Source organism: Cucurbita moschata, unplaced genomic scaffold (assembly GCF_002738365.1).
Source record: "Cucurbita moschata cultivar Rifu unplaced genomic scaffold, Cmos_1.0 Cmo_Scf00001, whole genome shotgun sequence".
In the NCBI taxonomy this organism is placed as follows: Eukaryota; Viridiplantae; Streptophyta; class Magnoliopsida; order Cucurbitales; family Cucurbitaceae; genus Cucurbita; species Cucurbita moschata.
This window is the reverse complement of record NW_019268517.1, coordinates 2,406,512-2,417,358: the sequence shown is the minus strand read 5'-3', so window position 1 is coordinate 2,417,358 and position 10,847 is coordinate 2,406,512. Positions and strand designations below refer to the sequence as shown.

The following is a 10,847-nucleotide window of genomic DNA, read 5'->3' as shown; positions in this document are numbered from 1 at the left end:
TTTCCCCCCCCCCCCCCCTCTAGTATGTAGTTTGTTACTCCGATTGTGGTTTTATGTATCCTGGTTCGATAAATCGAGATTGATGTACTTACAACGTTGGTGCATTCAGTACGTTAGGATGAATTAGAAGGAGGATTTCTGAAAATCGGACGTTTGTTCACTTGAGATTTAAGTTTTGCTTTATGGAAACTCTTTTTACTTTTTTCTCTCTCCCTCTTTTCCATATGTAGTGTGCAATGATCAAACCTTTGTTATTTTCTTCCTTGTTTTATATGATTTGGTCAGTGCCAGGAAGAGTTCGAGTGGCTGTGAGATTGCGACCCCGAAATGCAGAAGAGCGGTTGGCAGATGCAGATTTTGCTGATTGTGTGGAACTGCAGCCAGAGGTTAATATTATTATTGTTGTTTTTTGTTCCATTCAAACACTATAGACTGATTCTCCCTCACCTCTTATTTTTTGTGTTTTATATTAATTTCCCCTGGGTGGTCTTTTGGATGCAAATGTGTTAATTAGCAGTCTTTTCTTGGTTGTATGTTAAGAATCATTCAACAATCTCTATCAGCTCATAGTTTGAAAATTCATAAGTTAAATTTGCTTATCGCTCTGAAATTGAAAATTCTATTTCATCCTTAGTCAGGCTTGAGCAGAACAATGGAGCAATTCTACTATTAGGAGATTAGGAAAAACATGATGCTCGTATGTTTAATTGAATTAATTTGATTCACTTGCTGGTAGTAGTACTTTGGAGAATAAATCAGCTTGAGAAATGATGGGTCGGTTGTGGGAGGTAGGGATCCGTATCAGGTTGGAATGCCGCAAGATTACTTCCAACAACAATGTATTGAATTTGAATTCTGAAATATTGGAAATGGATTTAATAAAATGAGATAAATTATGATGGAAACAGAATACATTGGAAGCTTCAAAATGAACTCTTTCTTTTCATATTATATCATTCGACATTGACCTTATTTTGTTACTTCATGGCAGCTTAAAAGATTGAAACTTAGAAAAAACAATTGGGATTCTGATACATATGAATTTGATGAGGTGCTTACTGAATCTGCATCACAGAAGCGTGTGTATGAAGTGGTTGCAAAACCAGTGGTGGAGGTGCGTTATGCTTGAAATATTATTTTGTTTTATTGGTGTTGGGAACCAGATACATTTCATGCGACATAGTAGTGTTTTTTATGATTCATCTGGTCTGACTGTATGATAATGTATGACCCACACTAGCACGGCATATTTTACGCTCCTGCAGTGTAAGGTAATATTTTAGTTCATTTTCTTCTGATGGTTATCTGCTCTATTTTTTAGAGTGTTCTAGATGGTTATAATGGGACCGTGATGGCTTATGGCCAAACTGGTACGGGGAAGACATTTACACTTGGACGATTAGGGGATGAAGATACATCTGATCGTGGCATTATGGTCCGTGCAATGGAGGATATTTTAGCTGATGTATCACCTGAAACAGATTCAGTTTCAGTCTCTTACCTACAGGTGCTAATCCACTGGACAAAGTAGTACATAGATTGTGTGTTCATGCCGTTTAACACTATTGATTCTCTGAATTATATTTCCTTCATACTTCGTTGGAGCTCCAGTCTTTTAATTTACGCAGGTCTTTTGCTTCTTTGCAAATGACTTACTATCATATTTTTGGGCTTCTGTTGTTTAGCTCTATATGGAGACTCTACAAGACTTGCTTGATCCAGCAAATGACAATATTCCATTTGTGGAAGATCCAAAAACTGGTGATGTTTCCGTACCTGGGGCAACTGTAGTGGAAATCAGGAACCAAAGCAGCTTTCTAGAGTTACTACGTGTGGGGGAGGCCCATCGGGTTGCTGCCAATACAAAGTTGAATACAGAGTCTTCTCGTAGCCATGCAATTCTGATGGTGAATAATTAGCATCCTACTGTTTATACAACCTTATGTGACTGCAAATTAATATTTCATTTTATACAATTTAATTATCAGGAATGAAACTTTTAGGCCCCCAATACGAAATATTATCATTGGGGCAAGTGTGTCAATACACCTCCGACCAGTTAGTTAGAAAACGTTTTAGAGGGACCACTTAAGGTGCAACGATTGTGGGAGAATTGAGGGTAGTATGTAGACTGTGGTTTTGGTTGTTTCTTTTCTTCTTATGCTTTTTGTAAGTAATTTTGCTTGACTGAGGAAAGAGAGAGTTTAACAGACCTCTCTAATCGGCTGGGAGTTTATATTGCCTTGGGGAAAATGTTCTTTCCTTTGAATATCAATGTATTGAAAGGCAATACCTTACAGAAAATTTGTGGATTCTTGATAATTCAAATATATCAATGCTGTAGTGCAGGTACATGTTAAAAGATCTGTTGTAAGGGAAGAGGTTCTGTCAAATGAAGAGGGTGAGCCTTCAGAGTTAGGTAGACCTTTCAGGCCACTTATTCGAAAGAGCAAGCTGGTTGTAGTGGATTTGGCAGGATCAGAGCGTATTCACAAGTCAGGTATGTTCCCTCTCCACTCTCCAGGGACAGTAACAGATTTGTACTCTGAAATCTTGTACGAATTTTCTTTTGTTGGCTTAGATAATGCTTTAATAATCTTCTGTGAGCGGCGTAGTTGGAATAAATATCAGGTGTTGCTGTTGATTATTATTTAATTATACGGTGTATTATAAACAAAAAGGGAAAGCTTCTGTTGATTTTTAATTTTTGATAAAGCATGTTCCTAGTGGGAAAAAAATGTTTTCTTCTATCGGGTTAATGGTGAGAGAAGACGTATGTTAAAAAAGGATGCATCTCAGCACCGTACGGATGGAACATAGAGGATCATATTTGGTTAAGAAAGTTATTCATTGAGGAATATCCTCTTAACCTTGTTTGTGGGAGCTTTGAGTAATCAGGGTAAAGAAAGTTATGGTGATTTGATAGCTTTTTCTGAAGCAAGAGACTTTTCAATGATTTGTAAAAGTTCTCTTATGGGATTTTTACATAAATGCATTTCCAGTTAGAATTAATTAAATTTAACAACAGTTACAAATTGAGCTAAGGCTACACTCTATTCCCACTCACCACATTTTCCTTAAAAATTATTTGATTTCTTTCTAATCATAGTCCACATAATAGTGCCTTTAATGGCATTGATACTCATTTCCCAGTGGATAAAAATTTCTACTTCAAGTCGTAGGTTCAAACCTATGTGAATTTTGCCCAAAAATGAAAAAAGAGTATTGACCCTCAAGGCTTCAACCTTCTTCTAAGCTTGGTCTACTTAGAAATGGCTAAATATTATCTTTGGGGGACAGATTAAGAGCCAAAGAGTGCCATAGTTTCCACGTCAATTTATTGTTTTGTAATTTATTATGTTAAATTAATTACATTATATTGATATAAATATGTATTAGAATTTAATTCACTGATTTTAGTTTGATTCATAGATAATGTTTTTAACAGCTGCGCACAATAACTTATTCGTTTGAAATCTTCCTATCTCTGTTCTTTTCTTGCAGGGAGTGAGGGGCATCTGTTGGAGGAAGCTAAGTATATTAATCTATCACTTAGTGCTCTAGGAAAATGCATAAATGCTTTGGCAGAAAATAGTGCTCATGTTCCAATACGAGATTCCAAACTTACGAGATTGCTCAGAGATTCATTTGGAGGTAAGATTTACAGGTCACGGACTTCTATTTTCTCTATAATAGTAATTTATGACTCATTCCTACTGAAAGCTGGAGATGGACATGCGTGTGTTCTTCAGCGTAGGGGAAAAGAATTGAATATAGCATTGCATGTTCCAACCTTCTTCTGGAAGTTTGAAATGGTTGAGAGTGTTTTGATCAATGAAAGGAAAATTGGAAAAGATATTAAATCCTAGTATTTTAATATATACCAATAACAAAAGGAAACGGAAATGAAAAAAATATGATTACCTTCTGAAAGAGAAAAAAAAAAGGACAGAAATGAAACAAAATTTCTCTGAAGTATTGCTCCCAGTTGTTGAGTAAATTAAAATGAAGAACCTTCTAGAACATAATTGCAACAGATACTCTTAAAGAGTCAATCAGTTGATTTCACATTATGTCAGTTGTAATGGAATAGGCCAAGTTGTCCTTAAACTATCTTTTCCCTGTCTGCCATGGAATTGACAAATCTTCGCTATATTCAAGCACCATCTTTACCCCACACTTTGAAGGCAAGGTGTATTTTGGGTAATGCTCGGTTTGTAGTAAGATAATTATTAGAGATATTATAAAGTGCATACTAGTAATTAGCTGGTTAGTTTGTCAGACAAGGAGATAATGATGGTTAGTGTATATCTTGGGATTATTTTTGAGAGAGTTAAGCCTCTTCAGAGTTTAGTAAACCTTAGTATTTTCCTTTGATATTGTAATACAGTTTAGCTCCCCATTTTCTTGATTTTCAATTGCGAGTTTGCTTCCTACCAGTTTCTTTTGGTAGTTTGAATTCAAAGTATTAGTACTAATGACTTGGTGCAGAAAGTGCGGGGCCACTGTGAATGAATGAAACAAAATGTTATCAATTTTGTAGGAGTACTTGTCTCTTGCTTCACCCATGTTCGGTTCCTATCGGAACATCTCTATTATAATCTCATTTTCTGATCTTGTGTCAACTAATGGTGGCGACACTTTTAGAAGTTCTCAGACTTGGCTTTGCTGCCCCCATTTTAGTTGCCCTCTTCTGTACTTTTCATGAACCTTAGTGGATGTGGAAGTTGTATTTTTTTAGTCAGGGGAAAAATGTTGCTAGATTGTTACTCTTACTGCCTACTCTCTTTTAAAGTCACTATTTATGTAAAACAGGTTCAGCAAGAACTTCTTTGATTGTGACAATTGGTCCATCTCCACGTCATCGAGGAGAGACTTCTAGTACCATTCTGTTCGGCCAAAGGGTGATGCTCTTGAATTTTCTAAGTTGACAATATGGTTCACATTACAGACTATTTTTCTTCAATATTTTTTGTTGGAGCATCTCTTTTCACTTGTTCCTATCCTCATTATGTGAAAAATCTATTTATTACTACATGACGAAATAATTTTAATTGCTTCTTCTGTTACAGGCTATGAAGGTGGAGAATATGTTGAAAATAAAAGAAGAATTTGATTATAAAAGTTTGTCCAGGAAGCTTGAAGTACAGCTGGACAAACTGATTGCTGAAAATGAAAGACAACAGAAAGCTTTTGAAGATGAATTGGAAAAGATACATCTAGAAGCACAAAACCGCATATCTGAGGCTGAGAGAAATTTTGCTGATGCCTTGGAGGTTTGTTTACTTTCATAGGAGCTTGAAGTATCGTGTTTTACAACCTTTCAACTATTTTGCTGGTCAATCAAGTCCTTATTAAAAGATTGAAATTCTTTATTCCTTTCCAAAGGCGAACTGCTAGTTTCTTGATTTTGACTGAGGGGTTGTGGGACCCTTATTACATGTTTAATCACTGAGCATGTAACCACTGTTCTGGCTTGTAATTTTTTTAATTACATGTTCTTTCTCTTGCTTCTTAATTTCTAAAGAGATAGAAATGTTAATAATGCTTTCGACTTATTTAGGATAGTTCTGTTCCCGTTTTTTGTCAGTTCTCAAAACATTTTTCAATAAGCGGTCTCATTTAAGTTCTCTTCTATTTTCTGACAACTGGAATTGTTTTGTTTTGTTTTTTTTTAATCTTTCGTGACCTTGCAATTCTCATGATTTGAAATGATTTAATGTCTTATGTAGAAGGAAAGTAAAAAATGCCAGCTGGATTATATGGAAACTGTCAAGAAATTGGAAGAGAAGTTGGTCTTGAACCAGCCAAGGATTGATCATGACGATTCTGTCCGTGACAAACGGAGTGGACAGGTAAAACTATCTATTTCTTACGTTAGTTTTCTTCGGTAGGAGCCTTTTACCATTGATGAGGGCAAAAGAGAGAAAATCGATGTTCTTAAATATGGAAATATGGTTACGTGATTCTAAACATTTTAACATTTGTCTACTACATTTGGTATTTTTTATATGTTAAAGTCCCGTTTTATTTGTATGCTTGAATGTTGTCGATTTTGCAAATCTCTCTCAGATTTCTTGGAATGTCCTTTAAAATTCTATCATTTCTTTCTAACCAAATCATCCACAAAATAACTATCTAGGCATTCTGTCGAATCACTTTAGTCATTCACATTTTTATAAGTTGTAATGCAGCCGAATGCAAATTCTACTGCTGTAAAAGATATCCACTAATTTAATGGTTTGAAATCTTACAACTTACAATTATGCTACTCCATGGTATGAATGCTCCCAACCATAGTTCATGTGGTAACTACAAGTTGTCTCTCTGGGTTAAGTATGCTTATCTGACATTCAAACATTGATTTTGGAGGATTATGTAGGGGGGCTGTTTTTCTGCTGCTGAAGAAGTTGAAGTCAAAAAGTTGCTGGAAAATGAAGCAAACCTGAGAAAGGCAGCTGAAGAGGAGGTCAACAGGCTTAGACATCAGCTAGAGCTATACAGGCAGCCAAATGTGTGTATCTGATAAATGGATTACTTCAAAAATTACGTTTGATTTCCGTCAACATCTATGCATGGTACATGGCAACTAAATGTGATTTATGGCGTATATAGGTAGGTGATGAACCTGATACTGTAAAACTCACTAAATTAATGGAGGAGGAGGCTCTTCAGAAAAAGAAAATTGAAGAAGAAGTAATAATATTACGAAGCCAATTGTTGCAACTGACCCTCGAAGCTGAGCAGGTATGGGTGACATAGAAAATAATTTCATTCTCTTGTTGAAACTAGGGTTGCTTTTTTCCGTATCCCCAAGTCTCTAGTTTATGCTCTTGCAATTTTTAACCGTAAAACATGCACAATGTTGATTGTATATTTCATTTTGGATGGAAGTTTTTGAGTTCTAGAACTATTGAGTCGCTAGGCTTAGGTAATAGTCTCGTTCTTTAACCAAGTGCGCCAAAAGATAGTTGCTTTCCGTGTATAAAAATTAAAGTGGGGGCGGGAGTTTGGGCAATCATTGAAAGAAAGATGTGCTGATGACGTCATAAATCGTAAACAAAATGATTTTGGTGCTGGCATGCAGATGAGAAGGTGTCTTGATAGGGGTGGAGCTGAAAACGGATTTTCTGCTTATGATGCTCCTATGTCTCCATTTAGACATTCTCAACTCAAAGAAACAAAGAGCGGACACAAGCCATCAGTTGCCACTCTCTTTGAACAAGGTAACCAAGAATTTGGCTATATAGTATGACATTCACGTTAATCTCACCTCTACATTTATTTCTTTATATTTCTATTATGTCTTGCCTCCTTGGCAGTTGGTTTGCAAAAAATCTTGTCCTTGCTGGACTCGGATGATGCCAATGTACGAATTCATGCTGTTAAAGTATTGGCCAATCTTGCAGCTGAAGGCAAGTTTTGCTCTTAAGGATATTTCTTACATGTTCACTATGTTTCAGATTTTATTTCTAAGAATTCTCTGATATGCATGTTGCTGGCATGTATAGTTACTTGCAAGCTTTGTGAAATTTCTTTGTCTATCACCATCGGAGTTGAATTTTCTTGTCAAAATGAAAATCCAAGTTCATGTTAAATAGATTTCCTCCCTTTTTAGTGACTTTTCTCGGGATGTTCCTGTTGATGGTTATTTTTTTCTTTGAGTAAAGGCAAAATCATGTAGCTGATCAGTGAAATTTTCGATTGTTTCTGCCAAAATATTAAAGCGCGCGAGAAATTTGATTGAAACAAGTCCTTACTTTTTGTTGCCTTTGATTGGAGTTCTTAACCTTTCTAAATATTCTTGTCCAGTGATCACTGGCCATTGGCTATTATAGACGGTTGTAATCACTTAACCCCTAAAAATGCTCGTTTTTTTATCCATTTGTAATGTCAATGTATGGATCAGTTTCTTATTAAGATGAATATTTACAAAAAAATAAATAATAGACTTCTATTTTCTGCTCTACAATGACATTATTGTTTCTTCTCTCGATGCCTTCCTTTATTTCTGAGTTTTATGGTACCTTTTGGCATTGTGGTTAGCAGAGTCAAATCAAAAAAGGATCGTTGAGGCAGGTGGTCTTATTTCATTACTGATGCTTCTTAGAAGCTATGAGGATGAAACGGTTAGAAGAGTAGCAGCCGGTGCAATTGCCAACCTTGCTATGAATGGTAAATGTTCATCCATATTTTTCTGCCTACCGACAGCAACATATCGAGTGTGTTGCTTCCTAATTTCAGTTTCTTTGCTTTGATATATTTATGTATTACTTTATTGACATAACAGAAGCCAATCAAGAACGAATAATGGCTGAAGGGGGAATCAGTCTACTGTCATTGACTGCCAATGCTGCTGAGGACCCACAGACTCTGCGCATGGTTGCTGGAGCCATTGCTAATTTATGTGGCAATGGTATGAAAATAGAACTTGATCTGTTGACAGTATCTAGCAATGAGTTACTTTAGGAAATTGTTTCCCGCAGTTCACTATTGGTAGATTGAGGAAGATCAAACATTGCCTGTTCATCTAAACCCTCAATATATAGAGATTGTTTTAATATTATTTTCTTAATTTCAAATTAAAATAGAAACCATCCCCTTTGTATGTTCTTGTATTCTTTGAATTATTCTCACTATTTTCTTAATTTGAAATAAAAATAGAAATGATCCCATTTGTATAGTCCTCGTATTCTTTTATTTTTCTCAATAAAGGTATGGTTTTCTATAAAAACTGGCAATAATCATTATAATAACTCATCTGCCACTCTTGAGACGAAGTTGGTGAGAAACATGGGTTGAGAGAGAAGTCGGTTTGATGTACTTCCCCAGTTAAATCTTTGGAGTTTTTACTATATCTGTTTGTTAATTTCAGGCTTATGTTATCATATCATTTCAATAAACCAAATATGTTTTTGTCTCTCTACTTTTTACCAGAAAAACTGCAGATGAAACTGAGATCTGAAGGTGGTTTAAAAGCCTTGCTGGGAATGGTGCGATGTGGACATCCAGATGTTCTTTCTCAGGTTGCTCGTGGGGTAGCAAACTTTGCGAAATGCGAATCTCGAGCAGCTAGTCACGGTAAATGCCCAATTTTAATAATGATTTTGGTGTTAGGAATCACGACTCTCCACAATGATATGATATTGTCCACTTTGAGCATAAGCTCCCATGACTTTGCTTTGGGCATCTTTAAAAGGCTTCATACCAATAATACGGAACTCCTTCCCAATAATCTTCTAACATCTGGAACGACATAGTTGTCAATGTTGATGAACAATGCTAGTTAGATTAATTGCTCTTTATCTCAGGGACGAACAGCGGCAGATCTCTTTTGATAGAAGATGGAGGTCTCCCTTGGATCATACAAAATGCAAACAATGAAGTGGCACCAATCCGTCGCCATATCGAGCTTGCTTTATGCCATTTAGCACAACATGGTTAGTCAGGCTTCATTCTTTCTAAACCTCTCATAATCATTATGATCATAAATCTGCTACATCAAAACTTAAATCCCGTTCTAATCTGCCATTAAATTTCCAATTTTCTAGAAGTAAATGCAAAGGAGATGATTAGTGGAGGTGCACTTTGGGAGTTAATTCGCATATCGCGCGACTGTTCCAGAGAGGATATACGGAATCTTGCTCGTCGAACACTGACTTCCAGTCCCGTCTTTCGATCTGAAATGAGAAGGCTGAGAATTGAATGCTAATTACTCTGCCAACTACATATTATTGGGATTTCTTTCTCATTCATCCCAGCCTTGGATCGAAGAAGAACTTCCTATGATCATCACGGTTGCATCTCAATCTCTCTCTCTCTCTCTCAAGTCTTCCTGCTGAATGAAACCACAGGTAAGTTGAACTCCATTCTTAAAAACTCTAGTTGTATCTATGAGATGGGCTGGGGATGCTTAATCCCGGGGGCAGCTTCCATATTGATTAAAGCATTAAAAAGGCCTTTGATTGGTATGGATGGGGAAATTATTGGAATAGAAGAGAGAGAGAGAGAGAGAGAGAGAAAGAAAGGGCAAAAATTTTGTAGAGTGAGAGTCCCAATCTCCCCTGAATTGGGACCCACTTAGTATTGGGAATATGGATTGAATATTGTATAAATTGATCTGCTGCAATGCAAACTGTTTAAATTTCATTCTTTTTTGTCCCCTTTTAGACTGGGAAATTCCTTGAGAAAAATTTCCACCCCTAGATACTGTGGGTGCCAGGGGAATCAATTATTGCCCAAACATTTATTTATTTATTATTATTGTTGTTATTATTATTTTATCTTAGCTTGTTTAAGAATCTGGCATTAAATTGATTATGAAGATCCCCAAGAACTGTTGGTTTATATATTTGACAGTTTATTGGCAATCTTTTTCTATCTTGTAATTTGAAACAAGCAGAAAAGACTTGGAGCTAAGGGAATGGTGAGAAGAACCAACAGCTAATTTGTGCGTCATTCTCATCTCTCTCTTACACGGCATACTTATCGAGTTATATTTTAACTTTATTTTACATTAAAAAAAGTTATATTATATGAACATAAAAATTTGAACGTTTAACTTTTTGGTTGATCTTACATTATATTTGCTAGTTAGGTATGTTCGAAAGTTGGTATAATTTGAGAGCATTACTTTGTTACCTTAGTTTAAATTAAAGTTGTCTTACTTCAATGATAGGGGATCGATCTTTAAGATAACAAGTGATTTTTTATTTACAAAGCTATACTTGAATTGACTCTATTACGTAGAAGACTCGAGTGTTTTACTAGGTATGGTAAAAAAAAAAAAAAAAAAAAAAAAAAAAAAAAAAAAAAAAAAAAAAAAAAAAAAAAAAAAAAAAAAAAAA

At 35.6% G+C, this 10,847-nt stretch overlaps 1 protein-coding gene across 1 annotated transcript in view; it reads left to right on the top strand.

Annotated features, from left to right (window-relative positions):
* Positions 1-10,260, top strand: part of LOC111442935 (kinesin-like protein KIN-UB) — a 12,010-nt gene extending 1,750 nt beyond the window's left edge. Inside the window, exons 2-19 of the mRNA XM_023080500.1 lie at positions 286-386; positions 992-1,114; positions 1,322-1,507; positions 1,686-1,907; positions 2,350-2,500; positions 3,505-3,654; positions 4,816-4,904; positions 5,073-5,276; positions 5,733-5,855; positions 6,383-6,514; positions 6,616-6,747; positions 7,088-7,226; positions 7,323-7,415; positions 8,050-8,175; positions 8,291-8,416; positions 8,938-9,081; positions 9,312-9,440; positions 9,552-10,260. Coding sequence (XP_022936268.1) covers positions 286-386; positions 992-1,114; positions 1,322-1,507; positions 1,686-1,907; positions 2,350-2,500; positions 3,505-3,654; positions 4,816-4,904; positions 5,073-5,276; positions 5,733-5,855; positions 6,383-6,514; positions 6,616-6,747; positions 7,088-7,226; positions 7,323-7,415; positions 8,050-8,175; positions 8,291-8,416; positions 8,938-9,081; positions 9,312-9,440; positions 9,552-9,712 — 2,531 coding nt within the window. The 3' untranslated portion in view covers positions 9,713-10,260. The remainder of the gene's footprint in view (positions 1-285; positions 387-991; positions 1,115-1,321; positions 1,508-1,685; positions 1,908-2,349; positions 2,501-3,504; positions 3,655-4,815; positions 4,905-5,072; positions 5,277-5,732; positions 5,856-6,382; positions 6,515-6,615; positions 6,748-7,087; positions 7,227-7,322; positions 7,416-8,049; positions 8,176-8,290; positions 8,417-8,937; positions 9,082-9,311; positions 9,441-9,551) is intronic.
* The last annotated feature ends 587 nt before the right edge of the window (positions 10,261-10,847 follow it).